The sequence below is a fragment of the Triturus cristatus genome, chromosome 6, assembly GCF_964204655.1.
Source record: "Triturus cristatus chromosome 6, aTriCri1.1, whole genome shotgun sequence".
In the NCBI taxonomy this organism is placed as follows: Eukaryota; Metazoa; Chordata; class Amphibia; order Caudata; family Salamandridae; genus Triturus; species Triturus cristatus.
The window spans coordinates 1812779253-1812799019 of NC_140589.1; the positions used below are offsets into that span (position 1 = coordinate 1812779253).

At 42.5% G+C, this 19767-nt stretch overlaps 1 protein-coding gene across 2 annotated transcripts in view; it reads right to left on the minus strand.

The window, feature by feature from the left end:
• LOC146822062 (cryptic protein-like) overlaps positions 1 to 15406 on the minus strand; it is a 66831-nt gene extending 51425 nt beyond the window's left edge. Inside the window, exon 1 of one of the 2 annotated variants that reach the window (XM_085609424.1) lies at positions 15350 to 15406. In XM_085609424.1, coding sequence (XP_085465550.1) covers positions 15350 to 15369 — 20 coding nt within the window. In that variant the 5' untranslated portion in view covers positions 15370 to 15406. Of the gene's footprint in view, positions 1 to 1216; positions 1277 to 15349 lie in introns of those variants that run through there. The other variant, XM_085609423.1, reaches the window with a different exon arrangement.
• Positions 15407 to 19767: the final 4361 nt, after the last annotated feature.

The window sequence follows — 19767 nt, forward strand, 5'->3', positions numbered from 1 at the left end:
TAGAGGAGAAGGTATGCCCCGCCTCTAGGGAATAGATCGGATTACAGACAAGTAGAGTCGATATAATAAGGGAGTAGTTATTTCGTAACACTAAATCCAGCCTGCAGACAGCCTAAACTCTACGATGTTAACCACAATTGTACCCATTACATCCATTCCCTAATTCGTATTCGGAAGCCTAAAACCCAGCTAGATACATATGCAAAGTGAATTAAAGAACTAATATTAAAGTGACTGCGCTGCGAGCAGGGCCAACATTCCTAAACTGTTCTACCTTCTATTTCATATAATCTTCCATTTTAAATGTCAATCCCGCCTGGCACGGCTACCTGTGACTCCACTGTGAATGCACACTTCAAAGCAAGCTTGTGCACTCCCGAGTCTGCTGAGCTGCCCTCATGTGGGTGGAGGAACCAGGCCCATGGAGTAACCTAGGGCAATGCCATGTCCTTTAAACATTCAACACGTCTCACTAGTTTGTGTCAATGTCTCAGTCAAGATGCCCTGGCTAACTTGTAATACACTAGTAGCCAATAAGAAAATACCTGCCTTCGGTTTAACAGTTTAATCCCGAACCACTGGGATTCTCGTTTTGGAATTACAATTTTTTTTCAACAAATAAAGCCCAGGAAATGCAGATTATAAATAACCCCATATAAAGGTAACACGAATAAAATACAGCTGAAATAATTGAAACTGAATCAAAGAAGGGAGTTTAAAAATTACTTTTTGGTAAAACCAAAAAGGTTAATTCTCGATAATTTCTCTTGCTCTTTTTACATAATTAAACGGGAGTTGCAGTCAGGCAGGAATACTTTCCTGAACTCTCACCGAGCCCATTCACTAGACCTAAACAGAGCAACTTTTGAACACCAGAACCTCACTAAAGGGGAGGAGCTAAGGCTTCTTGTAGAGTTGCAATGCACTGTATTAACTGTGAAAACAAACAAACCTGTTTTGTGGTTCAAGATTCCTGAAACAAAAGAGGCGTGGCTCAAATTAAATTAACTTTGCTCATGAACTTAGTAGCCACTGATCAATATCCACTGATAAGACAAGAGGTTGAGATCTAGCACACCCATTTCAGAGCACACAAAGCATTCAAGAGTGTTTGAAATAAGTAGAGGAATGCACTGCAGAAAATCGCAAAATACATTTTAAAAACAACTTTTTAAAGACACTACCAAAATAAATCTTTAGAACTAAGTCCACGCACATCAACAAAACCTGGTTCATTACTTTATCTTCACTCCAACATGCTCTGAATGACGCTCTGAAATGAATCAAGCAAACAGAGGCTGGATAGGAGCAGGGATTTATATCACAGGGCAGAGCTCGGCTGATTGGTCAGCCAGAGTTGGAAACAAACTCAGAACACCTGCAGTGTTGGAATCCTAGCAAGAGAAAGAAGGGGCAGGGCTTAGCAAGGTTTGACATGAACTGAGAGTTAAAACCCTGGTCAGCCCCATTCAGAGCTGCCACCACCTGTGTCACTCACCCCTTGGCATGCTGCTACTACCAGGCCTGTGTGAGGAGGTAAAATCCAAAATGGCAAGTAGCAAATAATATAGAAATCAAGACTAGATTACCTGACGAACAAAAATAAATGTCTATGTACTCACAATATTTTCAGCTCACCATCACATTCAAATGACCACAAATGAACTGTGACTACAGGCCCCAAATGTCTTCTCCTGAGATATCAACAGGTTTCCCTATGACTCTGCCATTCTCAACAGTACTGGGCATTCTACTTTTCAGGAGTGAACCAATGGTTGCAACTACATTAAACCCTAACTACAAGTCCCAGAATGCACTGTTATGGTAAATGTGAATGAGGCATCATTATAACAGAGAGTCCCAAAATAACTGACTATAAAGCAATGTAGCACCGTACAAAGGTAGGGATAGAGTGGAGGATTAAAGAGGTGGTGTTGAGGTGCAGATTATGTTGGTTTATTAGTTGGTATATGTCTTCTGTAGGATTACTCGTGGACCTACATATCTGACACCAGTGGTCATTAACCTTTTGATCTCTGTGGACTTCCACTAAATCGCTATTGGAAGCAGGAGACCCCAGCCCAAACAATTCCTCCAATCTGAATAGCAAAAAATACGCAAAACTGCAAAAAGAAATATAGATCAAACAAATACACAAATTCTGAAATATATTAATTCACAACTAAAAATATGTAAAAAATCCCATTTTTGTTTTTGGCTTCATAAACTTGTATTAATGTAGAAAGTAGGACGTATACAGGATACAAACCACAATGCAGTTGAGAAAGGAATAAGGCCACACTGCAAGCCACTGACCTGATACAGACAGTACTGCACATCATCACAACACAGGTGTGATCCCTATAACACAGCAGTACATTAGTGTCCCCCCTCAGAGAATAGTTACTCCCGGCGCCTGCCATGGAAGCTCCCTACCCTATCCCATCACCTGTAGGGCAGACCGGGGCGTCCCCGGTGCATCAGAACATAGGTCCTGGAAGACACAGTCCAGCAGTGTCAAGCAGCATCACCTGGAGAGCTACCTTGCTCTTCGTCAGTTCTGCAGTTTTTGCGCAAGACGAAAAGCCACGAAGGGAGCCCACATGTCCTTCAGGCTAGAGCGCATGGGCATTAGTCCCCAGTAAGTGTCCAGCGGCTCTTGGCAACAGGCAGCATCCCGCAGCCAGCCGGCCACCAGAGGTACAGGATATCTAGCCCAGTGGATGGCCACCCTACACTTAGAGGGACGTCTCTCACATAACCAAGTAAGGCCACCATAGGTGACCTTTCAGGTGCATTATCCATAATTAAGGCAATAGTATAAAACAACCCCAAACCAAAAGCATGTCACCCCTGGCATTCCTATGCTAAATGTAGAAACGTGTCATCAGAAGCAGCAGATCGCAAGCAGCGTGCACTTTCAACCAAGCCTATCCTGTATAGTTGTACGGCGTACAATATACTCCATGCAAATATTCAAAATGTATCAAAACAAGTTGATAATTCAGCAAGTGGTCTGTGGATTGAGCGCAACAGCAGCACCTCTTACCTCGCCAACAAGACCTTCCAAGTCAGTGGACCAGTTTTCCCACTCCGCAAGAGTACATATCGGGACGTTCTCCTGCTTCATAATATAAAGAGGAGTAATGGGCTTGTGCGGGGGCGCATTACTGACCTACAGATGTATTTGCGTTCCACTTTACTAAGTGGACTCTCTTGCTAAAGCATCTTCCTCATGAAACAAGCTGTTACTTTCAAAATGACCACAAGTACCTGTTTTCAGCCCAGTGCTTTCCAACTGCAGAATCCTTAGGTTTGCTGGTCGAATTAAAGGGAAGTAATCAGACTACATCACCCAGAATGCCTCAGGTGGTTACATGAAAGCCCAGGAATAGAATGCATGACAGTTGGTTCATTGCTTCATTCACCAAGCTTGTCTGTCAGAAGGGTATGTCAACACTGGTGATCTAGTTGAGCTCTGACTGTCCCTTCACTACAACCATCAAGAACCTTCTGAAAACCAGGAAAATCTTTTTAGAAGCCGAACAAATATATGTTTGCACCTTACATAAGGGCAATTCACTTTGTAAGTAATGTCAATCTCAACCCTTTAATAGAAAGGATACCCTCGCACTATGCCAAAGCTTACTCTAAAGTTTTCCATAGCAAAAATAAAGATACTATTCAATAAAAAGTATTACAGCCTCTGCATCGCATTGCCTGGGCCTTCTGTGCAAGAGCTCTTGAGAAGCCATGCTAACAGTGGTTCGTTGCCTTGCACTACAAATCCATCATGCAAACTGTTTCAATAAGTGCGAAAATTAAAACTGTTTCTGGACAGGCCAGGCATTTGAGCTGAACTAGATTCAGCTTATGCATTTTGATTTTCAGCCTTGAGTGACACTATCAAAGGTGCGCTGGTCGATCAAACCGTAATTGGGCGGCTAGGTGAACTTTGCACTGGATTTTAACAGCTCTGCTTCCCATATTAACCCCTTGTGTGCCACGCCCTTTCCCCGCCCTGTGCCGGCCATTACATTAGCGGGCGGGGTTTATGACGAGCTGGACTCGTCATGGGCACAGCGCAACCGCGGCCCATGACGAGTCCAGCTCGTCATGGGCACACAAGGGGTTAAAGCAACCGTCCTCTTTATTTACTTTCCATTTTCACAATGAGAAGCCTTTCCAGACGTGTCTGTTCCATCTTCTTCCTGGACTACCTTTGTCGAAAGAAGTGACTGCATTTTTAGGGCCTAACTAGAGGCCCCACGCCCTCGAAGGAGTGGTATGGTGATTGTATCCTGCTCCACAAGGGAACAAGGGAATAACCCAAATGCAGTGGATATATTTTAAAAGGCGATAGTCACCAAAAATCCTGGACCAAGAGGTTTAATTAAAGAAAATAAGGTGATGCAAGCATTAAGAGGATGAGAGTATATATGGCAGCCATAATGCGTTAGAAATACAGCAAAATGCGAAAGCTGGAGAGAGTCATGTGTTCTACTATAATGTTAAATGGGATTGTTAAATACTGTTCATTCTATCAAAATCTCATCTGCTCAGTCACATTTTCAGTCCCCTAACAGCGGTTAAAGCTTCTTCGCTTTTAAAAGTACTCGGCAGGGACATTACATTAGTTCATGTAGTTTCAGTAGAGATGAGACTTTTAGTTCAGCAGATTTGTAGGAAAAGCAAATATCCACCAATGTTTCACTCTTTCCATGGAAAGGGCTTAAACACTATTCTCTGTTCCTGTTCCATTAGAGGAAAAGGTATGCCCCGCCTCTAGGGAATAGATCGGATTACAGACAAGTAGAGTCGATATAATAAGGGAGTAGTTATTTCGTAACACTAAATCCAGCCTGCAGACAGCCTAAACTCTACGATGTTAACCACAATTGTACCCATTACATCCATTCCCTAATTCGTATTCGGAAGCCTAAAACCCAGCTGAATATATATGCAAAGTGAATTAAAGAACTAATATTAAAGTGACTGCGCTGCGAGCAGGGCCAACATTCCTAAACTGTTCTACCTTCTATTTCATATAATCTTCCATTTTAAATGTCAATCCCGCCTGGCACGGCTACCTGTGACTCCACTGTGAATGCACACTTCAAAGCAAGCTTGTGCACTCCCGAGTCTGCTGAGCTGCCCTCATGTGGGTGGAGGAACCAGGCCCATGGAGTAACCTAGGGCAATGCCATGTCCTTTAAACATTCAACACGTCTCACTAGTTTGTGTCAATGTCTCAGTCAAGATGCCCTGGCTAACTTGTAATACACTAGTAGCCAATAAGAAAATACCTGCCTTCGGTTTAACAGTTTAATCCCGAACCACTGGGATTCTCGTTTTGGAATTATAATTTTCTTTCAACAAATAAAGCCGAGGGAATGCAGATTATAAATAACCCCATATAAAGGTAACACGAATAAAATACAGCTGAAATAATTGAAACTGAATCAAAGAAGGGAGTTTAAAAATTACTTTTTGGTAAAACCAAAAAGGTTAATTCTCGATAATTTCTCTTGCTCTTTTTACATAATTAAACGGGAGTTGCAGTCAGGCAGGAATACTTTCCTGAACTCTCACCGAGCCCATTCACTAGACCTAAACAGAGCAACTTTTGAAAACCAGAACCTCACTAAAGGGGAGGAGCTAAGGCTTCTTTGAGAGTTGCAATGCACTGTATTAACTGTGAAAACAAACAAACCTGTTTTGTGGTTCAAGATCCCTGAAACAAAAGAGGCGTGGCTCAAATTAAATTAACTTTGCTCATGAACTTAGTAGCCACATAACTATCCACTGATAAGACAAGAGGTTGAGATCTAGCACACCCATTTCAGAGCACACAAAGCATTCAAGAGTGTTTGAAATAAGTAGAGGAATGCAATGCAGAAAATCACAAAATACATTTTAAAAACTTTTTAAAGACACTACCAAAATAAATCTTTAGAACTAAGTCCACGCACATCAACAAAACCTGGTTCATTACTTTATCTTCACTCCAACATGCTCTGAATGACGCTCTGAAATGAATCAAGCAAACAGAGGCTGGATAGGAGCAGGGATTTATATCACAGGGCAGAGCTCGGCTGATTGGTCAGCCAGAGTTGGAAACAAACTCAGAACACCTGCAGTGTTGGAATCCTAGCAAGAGAAAGAAGGGACAGGGCTTAGCAAGGTTTGACATGAACTGAGTTAAAACCCTGGTCAGCCCCATTCAAAGCTGCCGCCACCTGTGTCACTCACCCCTTGGCATGCTGCTACTACCAGGCCTGTGTGAGGAGGTAAAATCCAAAATGGCAAGTAGCAAATAATATAGAAATCAAGACTAGATGACCTGACAAACAAAAATAAATGTCTATGTACTCACAATATTTTCAGCTCACCATCACATTCAAATGACCACAAATGAACTGTGACTACAGGCCCCAAATGTCTTCTCCTGAGATATCAACAGGTTTCCCTATGACTCTGCCATTCTCAACGGTACTGGGCATTCTACCTTTCAGGAGTGAACCAATGGTTGCAACTACATTAAACCCTAACTACAAGTCCCAGAATGCACTGTTATGGTAAATGTGAATGAGGCATCATTATAACAGAGAGTCCCAAAATAACTGACTATAAAGCAATGTAGCACCGTACAAAGGTAGGGATAGAGTGGAGGATTAAAGAGGTGGTGTTGAGGTGCAGATTATGTTGTTTTATTAGTTGGTATATGTCTTCTGTAGGATTTCTTGTGGACCTACATATCTGACACCAGTGGTCATTAACCTTTTGATCTCTGTGGACTTCCACTAAATCGCTATTGGAAGCAGGAGACCCCAGCCCAAACAATTCCTCCAATCTGAATAGCAAAAAATACGCAAAACTGCAAAAAGAAATATAGATCAAACAAATACACAAATTCTGAAATATATTAATTTACAACTAAAAATATGTAAAAAATCCCATTTTTGTTTTTGGTTTCATAAACTTGTATTAATGTAGAAAGTAGGACATATACAGGATACAAACCACAATGCAGTTGAGAAAGGAATAAGGCCACACAGCAAGCCACTGACCTGATACAGACAGTACTGCACATCATCACAACACAGGTGTGATCCCTATAACACCGCAGTACATTAGTGTCCCCCTCACAGAATAGTATACTCCCGGCGCCTGCCATGGAAGCTCCCTACCCTATCCCATCACCTGTAGGGCAGACCGGGGCGTCCCCGGTGCATCAGAACATAGGTCCTGGAGGACACAGTCCAGCAGTGTCAAGCAGCATCACCTGGAGAGCTACCTTGCTCTTTGGTCAGTTCTGCAGTTTTTGCGCAAGACGAAAAGCCACGAAGGGAGCCCACATGTCCTTCAGGCTAGAGCGCATGGGCATTAGTCCCCAGTAAGTGTCCAGCGGCTCTCGGCAACAGGCAGCATCCCGCAGCCAGCCGGCCACCAGAGGTACAGGATATCTAGCCCAGTGGATGGCCACCCTACACTTGGAGGGACGTCTCTCACATAACCAAGTAAGGCCACCACTGGTGACCTTTCAGGTGCATTATCCATAATTAAGGCAATACTATAAAACAACCCCAAATCAAAAGCATGTCACCCCTGGCATTCCTATGCTAAATGTAGAAACGTGTCATCAGAAGCAGCAGATCGCAAGCAGCGTGCACTTTCAACCAAGCCTATCCTGTATAGTTGTACGGCGTACAATATACTCCATGCAAATATTCAAAATGTATCAAAACAAGTTGATAATTCAGCAAGTGGTCTGTGGATTGAGCGCAACAGCAGCACCTCTTACCTCGCCAACAAGACCTTCCAAGTCAGTGGACCAGTTTTCCCACTCCGCAAGAGTACATATCGGGACGTTCTCCTGCTTCATAATATAAAGAGGAGTAATGGGCTTGTGCGGTGGCGCATTACTGACCTACAGATGTATTTGCCTTCCACTTTACTAAGTGGACACTCTTGCTAAAGCATCTTCCTCATGAAACAAGCTGTTACTTTCAAAATGACGACAAGTACCTGTTTTCAGCCCAGTGCTTTTCAACTGCAGAATCCTTAGGTTTGCTGGTCGAATTAAAGGGAAGTAATCAGACTACATCACCCAGAATGCCTCAGGTAGTTACATGAAAGCCCAGGAATAGAATGCATGACAGTTGGTTCATTGCTACATTCACCAAGCTTGTCTGTCAGAAGGGTATGTCAACACTGGTGATCTAGTTGAGCTCTGACTGTCCCTTCACTACAACCATCAAGAACCTTCTGAAAGCCAGGAAAATCTTTTTAGAAGCCAAACAAATATATGTTTGCACCTTACATAAGGGCAATTCACTTTGTAAGTAATGTCAATCTCAACCCTTTAATAGAAAGGATACCCTCGCACTATGCCAAAGCTTACTCTAAAGTTTTCCATAGCAAAAATAAAGATACTATGCAATAAAAAGTATTACAGCCTCTGCATCGCATTGCCTGGGCCTTCTGTGCAAGAGCTCTTGAGAAGCCATGCTAACAGTGGTTCGTTGCCTTGCACTACAAATCCATCATGCAAACTATGTTTAAATAAGTGCGAAAATTACAACTGTTTCTGGACAGGCCAGGCATTTGAGCTGAACTAGATTCAGCTTATGCATTTTGATTTTCAGCCTTGAGTGACACTATCAAAGGTGCGCTGGTTGATCAAACCGTAATTGGGCGGCTAGGTGAACTTTGCACTGGATTTTAACAGCTCTGCTTCCCATATTAACCCCTTGTGTGCCACGCCCTTTCCCCGCCCTGTGCCGGCCGTTACATTAGCGGGCGGGGTTTATGACGAGCTGGACTCGTCATGGGCACAGCGCAACCGCGGCCCATGACGAGTCCAGCTCGTCATGGGCACACAAGGGGTTAAAGCAACCGTCCTCTTTATTTACTTTCCATTTTCACAATGAGAAGCCTTTCCAGACGTGTCTGTTCCATCTTCTTCCTGGACTACCTTTGTCGAAAGAAGTGACTGCATTTTTAGGGCCGTAACTAGAGGCCCCACGCCCTCGAAGGAGTGGTATGGTGATTGTATCCTGCTCCACAAGGGAACAAGGGAATAACCCAAATGCAGTGGATATATTTTAAAAGGCGATAGTCACCAAAAATCCTGGACCAAGAGGTTTAATTAAAGAAAATAAGGTGATGCAAGCATTAAGAGGATGAGAGTATATATGGGAGCCATAATGCGTTAGAAATACAGCAAAATGCGAAAGCTGGAGAGAGTCATGTGTTCTACTATAATGTTAAATGGGATTGTTAAATACTGTTCATTCTATCAACATCTCATCTGCTCAGTCACATTTTCAGTCCCCTAACAGCGGTTAAAGCTTCTTCGCTTTTAAAAGTACTCGGCAGGGACATTACATTAGTTCATGTAGTTTCAGTAGAGATGAGACTTTTAGTTCAGCAGATTTGTAGAAAAAGCAAATATCCACCAATGTTTCACTCTTTCCATGGAAAGGGCTTAAACACTATTCTCTGTTCCTGTTCCATTAGAGGAGAAGGTATGCCCCGCCTCTAGGGAATAGATCGGATTACAGACAAGTAGAGTCGATATAATAAGGGAGTAGTTATTTCGTAACACTAAATCCAGCCTGCAGACAGCCTAAACTCTACGATGTTAACCACAATTGTACCCATTACATCCATTCCCTAATTCGTATTCGGAAGCCTAAAACCCAGCTGAATATATATGCAAAGTGAATTAAAGAACTAATATTAAAGTGACTGCGCTGCGAGCAGGGCCAACATTCCTAAACTGTTCTACCTTCTATTTCATATAATCTTCCATTTTAAATGTCAATCCCGCCTGGCACGGCTACCTGTGACTCCACTGTGAATGCACACTTCAAAGCAAGCTTGTGCACTCCCGAGTCTGCTGAGCTGCCCTCATGTGGGTGGAGGAACCAGGCCCATGGAGTAACCTAGGGCAATGCCATGTCCTTTAAACATTCAACACGTCTCACTAGTTTGTGTCAATGTCTCAGTCAAGATGCCCTGGCTAACTTGTAATACACTAGTAGCCAATAAGAAAATACCTGCCTTCGGTTTAACAGTTTAATCCCGAACCACTGGGATTCTCGTTTTGGAATTATAATTTTCTTTCAACAAATAAAGCCGAGGGAATGCAGATTATAAATAACCCCATATAAAGGTAACACGAATAAAATACAGCTGAAATAATTGAAACTGAATCAAAGAAGGGAGTTTAAAAATTACTTTTTGGTAAAACCAAAAAGGTTAATTCTCGATAATTTCTCTTGCTCTTTTTACATAATTAAACGGGAGTTGCAGTCAGGCAGGAATACTTTCCTGAACTCTCACCGAGCCCATTCACTAGACCTAAACAGAGCAACTTTTGAACACCAGAACCTCACTAAAGGGGAGGAGCTAAGGCTTCTTTGAGAGTTGCAATGCACTGTATTAACTGTGAAAACAAACAAACCTGTTTTGTGGTTCAAGATCCCTGAAACAAAAGAGGCGTGGCTCAAATTAAATTAACTTTGCTCATGAACTTAGTAGCCACTGATCACTATCCACTGATAAGACAAGAGGTTGAGATCTAGCACACCCATTTCAGAGCACACAAAGCATTCAAGAGTGTTTGAAATAAGTAGAGGAATGCACTGCAGAAAATCACAAAATACATTTTAAAAACAACTTTTTAAAGACACTACCAAAATAAATCTTTAGAACTAAGTCCACGCACATCAACAAAACCTGGTTCATTACTTTATCTTCACTCCAACATGCTCTGAATGACGCTCTGAAATGAATCAAGCAAACAGAGGCTGGATAGGAGCAGGGATTTATATCACAGGGCAGAGCTCGGCTGATTGGTCAGCCAGAGTTGGAAACAAACTCAGAACACCTGCAGTGTTGGAATCCTGGCAAGAGAAAGAAGGGACAGGGCTTAGCAAGGTTTGACATGAACTGAGTTAAAACCCTGGTCAGCCCCATTCAGAGCTGCCGCCACTTGTGTCACTCACCCCTTGGCATGCTGCTACTACCAGGCCTGTGTGAGGAGGTAAAATCCAAAATGGCAAGTAGCAAATAATATAGAAATCAAGACTAGATGACCTGACAAACAAAAATAAATGTCTATGTACTCACAATATTTTCAGCTCACCATCACATTCAAATGACCACAAATGAACTGTGACTACAGGCCCCAAATGTCTTCTCCTGAGATATCAACAGGTTTCCCTATGACTGCCATTCTCAACAGTACTGGGCATTCTACCTTTCAGGAGTGAACCAATGGTTGCAACTACATTAAACCCTAACTACAAGTCCCAGAATGCACTGTTATGGTAAATGTGAATGAGGCATCATTATAACAGAGTCCCAAAATAACTGACTATAAAGCAATGTAGCACCGTACAAAGGTAGGGATAGAGTGGAGGATTAAAGAGGTGGTGTTGAGGTGCAGATTATGTTGGTTTATTAGTTGGTATATGTCTTCTGTAGGATTACTCGTGGACCTACATATCTGACACCAGTGGTCATTAACCTTTTGATCTCTGTGGACTTCCACTAAATCGCTATTGGAAGCAGGAGACCCCAGCCCAAACAATTCCTCCAATCTGAATAGCAAAAAATACGCAAAACTGCAAAAAGAAATATAGTTCAAACAAATACACAAATTCTGAAATATATTAATTCACAACTAAAAATATGTAAAAAATCCCATTTTTGTTTTTGGCTTCATAAACTTGTATTAATGTAGAAAGTAGGACATATACAGGATACAAACCACAATGCAGTTGAGAAAGGAATAAGGCCACACAGCAAGCCACTGACCTGATACAGACAGTACTGCACATCATCACAACACAGGTGTGATCCCTATAACACAGCAGTACATTAGTGTCCCCCTCAGAGAATAGTATACTCCCGGAGCCTGCCATGGAAGCTCCCTACCCTATCCCAACACCTGTAGGGCAGACCGGGGCGTCCCCGGTGCATCAGAACATAGGTCCTGGAAGACACAGTCCAGCAGTGTCAAGCAGCATCACCTGGAGAGCTACCTTGCTCTTCGGTCAGTTCTGCAGTTTTTGCGCAAGACGAAAAGCCACGAAGGGAGCCCACATGTCCTTCAGGCTAGAGCACATGGGCATTAGTCCCCAGTAAGTGTCCAGCGGCTCTTGGCAACAGGCAGCATCCCGCAGCCAGCCGGCCACCAGAGGTACAGGATATCTAGCCCAGTGGATGGCCACCCTACACTTGGAGGGACGTCTCTCACATAACCAAGTAAGGCCACCACAGGTGACCTTTCAGGTGCATTATCCATAATTAAGGCAATAGTATAAAACAACCCCAAACCAAAAGCATGTCACCCCTGGCATTCCTATGCTAAATGTAGAAACGTGTCATCAGAAGCAGCAGATCGCAAGCAGCGTGCACTTTCAACCAAGCCTATCCTGTATAGTTGTACGGCGTACAATATACTCCATGCAAATATTCAAAATGTATCAAAGCAAGTTGATAATTCAGCAAGTGGTCTGTGGATTGAGCGCAACAGCAGCACCTCTTACCTCGCCAACAAGACCTTCCAAGTCAGTGGACCAGTTTTCCCACTCCGCAAGAGTACATATCGGGACGTTCTCCTGCTTCATAATATAAAGAGGAGTAATGGGCTTGTGCGGGGGCGCATTACTGACCTACAGATGTATTTGCCTTCCACTTTACTAAGTGGACACTCTTGCTAAAGCATCTTCCTCATGAAACAAGCTGTTACTTTCAAAATGACCACAAGTACCTGTTTTCAGCCCAGTGCTTTCCAACTGCAGAATCCTTAGGTTTGCTGGTCGAATTAAAGGGAAGTAATCAGACTACATCACCCAGAATGCCTCAGGTGGTTACATGAAAGCCCAGGAATAGAATGCATGACAGTTGGTTCATTGCTACATTCACCAAGCTTGTTTGTCAGAAGGGTATGTCAACACTGGTGATCTAGTTGAGCTCTGACTGTCCCTTCACTACAACCATCAAGAACCTTCTGAAAGCCAGGAAAATCTTTTTAGAAGCCGAACAAATATATGTTTGCACCTTACATAGGGCAATTCACTTTGTAAGTAATGTCAATCTCAACCCTTTAATAGAAAGGATACCCTCGCACTATGCCAAAGCTTACTCTAAAGTTTTCCATAGCAAAAATAAAGATACTATTCAATAAAAAGTGTTACAGCCTCTGCATCGCATTGCCTGGGCCTTCTGTGCAAGAGCTCTTGAGAAGCCATGCTAACAGTGGCTCGTTGCCTTGCACTACAAATCCATCATGCAAACTCTGTTTCAATAAGTGCGAAAATTAAAACTGTTTCTGGACAGGCCAGGCATTTGAGCTGAACTAGATTCAGCTTATGCATTTTGATTTTCAGCCTTGAATGACACTATCAAAGGTGCGCTGGTCGATCAAACCGTAATTGGGCAGCTAGGTGAACTTTGCACTGGATTTTAACAGCTCTGCTTCCCATATTAAAGCGACCGTCCTCTTTATTTACTTTCCATTTTCACAATGAGAAGACTTTCCAGACGTGTCTGTTCCATCTTCTTCCTGGACTACCTTTGTCGAAAGAAGTGACTGCATTTTTAGGGCCGTAACAAGAGGCCCCACGCCCTCGAAGGAGTGGTATGGTGATTGTATCCTGCTCCACAAGGGAACAAGGGAATAACCCAAATGCAGTGGATATATTTTAAAAGGCGATAGTCACCAAAAATCCTGGACCAAGAGGTTTAATTAAAGAAAATAAGGTGATGCAAGCATTAAGAGGATGAGAGTATATATGGCAGCCATAATGCGTTAGAAATACAGCAAAATGCGAAAGCTGGAAAGAGTCATGTGTTCTACTATAATGTTAAATGGGATTGTTAAATACTGTTCATTCTATCAACATCTCATCTGCTCAGTCACATTTTCAGTCCCCTAACAGCGGTTAAAGCTTCTTCGCTTTTAAAAGTACTCGGCAGGGACATTACATTAGTTCATGTAGTTTCAGTAGAGATGAGACTTTTAGTTCAGCAGATTTGTAGAAAAAGCAAATATCCACCAATGTTTCACTCTTTCCATGGAAAGGGCTTAAACACTATTCTCTGTTCCTGTTCCATTAGAGGAGAAGGTATGCCCCGCCTCTAGGGAATAGATCGGATTACAGACCAGTAGAGTCGATATAATAAGGGAGTAGTTATTTCGTAACACTAAATCCAGCCTGCAGACAGCCTAAACTCTACGATGTTAACCACAATTGTACCCATTACATCCATTCCCTAATTCGTATTTGGAAGCCTAAAACCCAGCTGAATACATATGCAAAGTGAATTAAAGAACTAATATTAAAGTGACTGCGCTGCGAGCAGGGCCAACATTCCTAAACTGTTCTACCTTCTATTTCATATAATCTTCCATTTTAACTGTCAATCCCGCCTGGCACGGCTACCTGTGACTCCACTGTGAATGCACACTTCAAAGCAAGCTTGTGCACTCCCGAGTCTGCTGAGCTGCCCTCATGTGGGTGGAGGAACCAGGCCCATTGAGTAACCTAGGGCAATGCCATGTCCTTTAAACATTCAACACGTCTCACCAGTTTGTGTCAATGTCTCAGTCAAGATGCCCTGGCTAACTTGTAATACACTAGTAGCCAATAAGAAAATACCTGCCTTCGGTTTAACAGTTTAATCCCGAACCACTGGGATTCTCGTTTTGGAATTACAATTTTTTTTCAACAAATAAAGCCGAGGGAATGCAGATTATAAATAACCCCATATAAAGGTAACACGAATAAAATACAGCTGAAATAATTGAAACTGAATCAAAGAAGGGAGTTTAAAAATTACTTTTTGGTAAAACCAAAAAGGTTAATTCTCGATAATTTCTCTTGCTCTTTTTACCTAATTAAACGGGAGTTGCAGTCAGGCAGGAATACTTTCCTGAACTCTCACCGAGCCCATTCACTAGACCTAAACAGAGCAACTTTTGAACACCAGAACCTCACTAAAGGGGAGGAGCTAAGGCTTCTTTGAGAGTTGCAATGCACTGTATTAACTGTGAAAACAAACAAACCTGTTTTGTGGTTCAAGATCCCTGAAACAAAAGAGGCGTGGCTCAAATTAAATTAACTTTGCTCATGAACTTCGTAGCCACTGATCAATATCCACTGATAAGACAAGAGGTTGAGATCTAGCACACCCATTTCAGAGCACACAAAGCATTCAAGAGTGTTTTAAATAAGTAGAGGAATGCACTGCAGAAAATCACAAAATACATTTTAAAAACAACTTTTTAAAGACACTACCAAAATACATCTTTAGAACTAAGTCCACGCACATCAACAAAACCCGGTTCATTACTTTATCTTCACTCCAACATGCTCTGAATGACGCTCTGAAATTAATCAAGCAAACAGAGGCTGGATAGGAGCAGGGATTTATATCACAGGGCAGAGCTCGGCTGATTGGTCAGCCAGAGTTGGAAACAAACTCAGAACACCTGCAGTGTTGGAATCCTAGCAAGAGAAAGAAGGGACAGGGCTTAACAAGGTTTGACATGAACTGAGAGTTAAAACCCTGGTCAGCCCCATTCAGAGCTGCCACCACCTGTGTCACTCACCCCTTGGCATGCTGCTACTACCAGGCCTGTGTGAGGAGGTAAAATCCAAAATGGCAAGTAGCAAATAATATAGAAATCAAGACTAGATGACCTGATGAACAAAAATAAATGTCTATGTACTCACAATATTTTCAGCTCACCATCACATTCAAATGACCACAAAGGAACTGTGACTACAGGCCCCAAATGTCTTCTCCTGAGATATCAACAGGTTTCCCTATGACTCTGCCATTCTCAACAGTACTGGACATTCTACCTTTCAGGAGTGAACCAATGGTTGCAACTACATTAAACCCTAACTACAAGTCCCAGAATGCACTGTTATGGTAAATGTGAATGAGGCATCATTATAACAGAGAGTCCCAAAATAACTGACTATAAAGCAATGTAGCACCGTACAAAGGTAGGGATAGAGTGGAGGATTAAAGAGGTGGTGTTGAGGTGCAGATTATGTTGGTTTATTAGTTGGTATATGTCTTCTGTAGGATTACTCGTGGACCTACATATCTGACACCAGTGGTCATTAACCTTTTGATCTCTGTGGACTTCCACTAAATCGCTATTGGAAGCAGGAGACCCCAGCCCAAACAATTCCTCCAATCTGAATAGCAAAAAATACGCAAAACTGCAAAAAGAAATATAGATCAAACAAATACACAAATTCTGAAATATATTAATTCACAACTAAAAATATGTAAAAAATCCCATTTTTGTTTTTGGCTTCATAAACTTGTATTAATGTAGAAAGTAGGACATATACAGGATACAAACCACAATGCAGTTGAGAAAGGAATAAGGCCACACAGCAAGCCACTGACCTGATACAGACAGTACTGCACATCATCACAACACAGGTGTGATCCCTATAACACAGCAGTACATTAGTGTCCCCCTCAGAGAATAGTATACTCCCGGCGCCTGCCATGGAAGCTCCCTACCCTATCCCATCACCTGTAGGGCAGACCGGGGCGTCCCCGGTGCATCAGAACATAGGTCCTGGAGGACACAGTCCAGCAGTGTCAAGCAGCATCACCTGGAGAGCTACCTTGCTCTTCGGTCAGTTCTGCAGTTTTTGCGCAAGACGAAAAGCCACGAAGGGAGCCCACATGTCCTTCAGGCTAGAGCGCATGGGCATTAGTCCCCAGTAAGTGTCCAGCGGCTCTTGGCAACAGGCAGCATCCCGCAGCCAGCCGGCCACCAGAGGTACAGGATATCTAGCCCAGTGGATGGCCACCCTACACTTGGAGGGACGTCTCTCACATAACCAAGTAAGGCCACCACGGGTGACCTTTCAGGTGCATTATCCATAATTAAGGCAATAGTATAAAACAACCCCAAACCAAAAGCATGTCACCCCTGGCATTCCTAAGCTAAATGTATAAACGTGTCATCAGAAGCAGCAGATCGCAAGCAGCGTGCACTTTCAACCAAGCCTATCCTGTATAGTTGTACGGCGTACAATATACTCCATGCAAATATTCAAAATGTATCAAAACAAGTTGATAATTCAGCAAGTGGTCTGTGGATTGAGCGCAACAGCAGCACCTCTTACCTTGCCAACAAGACCTTCCAAGTCAGTGGACCAGTTTTCCCACTCTGCAAGAGTACATATCGGGACGTTCTCCTGCTTCATAATATAAAGAGGAGTAATGGGCTTGTGCGGGGGCGCATTACTGACCTACAGATGTATTTGCCTTCCACTTTACTAAGTGGACACTCTTGCTAAAGCATCTTCCTCATGAAACAAGCTGTTACTTTCAAAATGACCACAAGTACCTGTTTTCAGCCCAGTGCTTTCCAACTGCAGAATCCTTAGGTTTGCTGGCCGTATTAAAGGGAAGTAATCAGACTACATCACCCAGAATGCCTCAGGTGGTTACATGAAAGCCCAGGAATAGAATGCATGACAATTAGTTGGTTCATTTCTACATTCACCAAGCTTGTTTGTCAGAAGGGTATGTCAACACTGGTGAATTAGTTGAGCTCTGACTGTCCCTTCACTACAACCATCAAGAACCTTCTGAAAGCCAGGAAAATCTTTTTAGAAGCCGAACAAATATATGTTTGCACCTTACATAAGGGCAATTCACTTTGTAAGTAACGTCAATCTCAACCCTTTAATAGAAAGGATACCCTCACACTATGCCAAAGCTTACTCTAAAGTTTATCATAGCAAAATTACAGATACTATTCAATAAAAAGGGTTACAGCCTCTGCATCGCATTGCCTGGGCCTTCTGTGCAAGAGCTCTTGAGAAGCCATGCTAACAGTGGTTCGTTGCTTGCACTACAAATCCATCATGCAAATTATGTTTCAATAAGTGCGAAAATTAAAACTGTTTCTGGACAGGCCAGGCATTTGAGCTGAGCTAGATTCAGCTTATGCATTTTGATCTTCAGCCTTGAGGGACACTATCAAAGGTGCGCTGGTCCATCAAACCGTAATTGGGCGGCTAGGTGAACTTTGCACTGGATTTTAACAGCTCTGCTTCCCCTATTAAAGCAACCGTCCTCTTTATTTACTTTCCATCTTCACAATGAGAAGCCTTTCCAGACGCGTCTGTTCCATCTTCTTCCTGGGCTACCTTTGTCTAAAGAAGTGAGTGCATTTTTAGGTTCATAACTAGAGGCCCCACGCCCTCGGAGTGGTATGGTGCCTGTATCCTGTTCCACAAGGGAATAACCCAAATGCAGTGGATACATTTTAAAAGCAGATAGTCACCAAAAATCCTGGACCAAGAGGTTTAATTAAAGAAAATAAGATGATGCAAGCATTAAGAGGATGAGAGTATATATGGCAGCCATGAGGCGTTAGAAATACAGCAAAATGCGAAAGCTGCAGACAGTCATGTGTTCTACTAGAATGTTAAATGGGATTGTTAAATACTGTTCATTCTATCAACATCTCATCTGCTCAGTCACACTTTCAGTCCCCTAAAAGCGGTTCCAGCTTCTTCGCTTTTAAAAGTACTCTGCAGGGACATTATATTAGTTCATGTAGTTTCAGTAGAGATGAGACTTTTAGTTCAGCAGATTTGAAGAAAAAGCAAATATGCACCAATGTTTCACTCTTTCCATGGAAAGGGCTTAAACACTATTCTCTGTTCCTGTTCCATGAGAGGAGGGAGTATGCCCCGCCTCTAGGGAATAGATCGGATTACAGACAAGTAGAGTCGATGTAATAAGGGAGTAGTTATTTCATAACACTAAATCCAGCCTGTAGACAGCCTAAACTCTAGGATGTAACCACAATTGTACCCATTACATCCATTCCCTAATTCGTATTTGGAAGCCTAAAACACAGCTGAATACATATGCAAAGTGAATTAAAGAACTAATATTAAAGTGACTGCGCTGCGAGCAGGGCCAACATTCCTAAACTGTTCTACCTTCTATTTCATATAATCTTCCATTTTAAATGTCAATGCCGCCTGGCACGGCTACCTGTGACTCCACTGTGAATGCGCACTCCAAAGCAAGCTTGTGCACTCCCGAGTCTGCTGAGCTGCCCTCATGTGGGTGGAGGAACCAGGCCCATTGAGTAACCTAGGGCAATGCCATGTCCTTTAAACATTCAACACGTCTCACTAGTTTGTGTCAATGTCTCAGTCAAGATGCCCTGGCTAACTTGTAATACACTAGTAGCCAAAAAGAAAATACCTGCCTTCGGTTTAACAGTTTAATCCCGAACCACTGGGATTCTCGTTTTGGAATTAAAATTATTTTTTGAACAAATAAAGCTGAGGGAATGTAGATTATAAATAACCCCATATAAAGGTAACACGAATAAAATACAGCTGAAATAATTGAAACTGAATCAAATAAGGGATTTAAAAATCATTTTTTGGCAAAACCAAAAAGGTTAAATCTCAATAGTTCCTCTTGCTCTTTTTACATAATTAAACGGGAGTTGCAGTCAGGCAGGAATACTTTCCTGAACTCTCACCGAGCCCATTCACTAGACCTAAACAGAGCAGCTTTTGAACACCAGAACCTCACTAAAGGGGAGGAGCTAAGGCATAATTGGGAGTTGCAATGCACTGTATTAACTGTGAAAACAAAACTGTTTTGTGGTTCAAGATCCCTGAAACAAAAGAGGCGTGGCTCAAATTAAATTAACTTTGCTCATGATCTTAG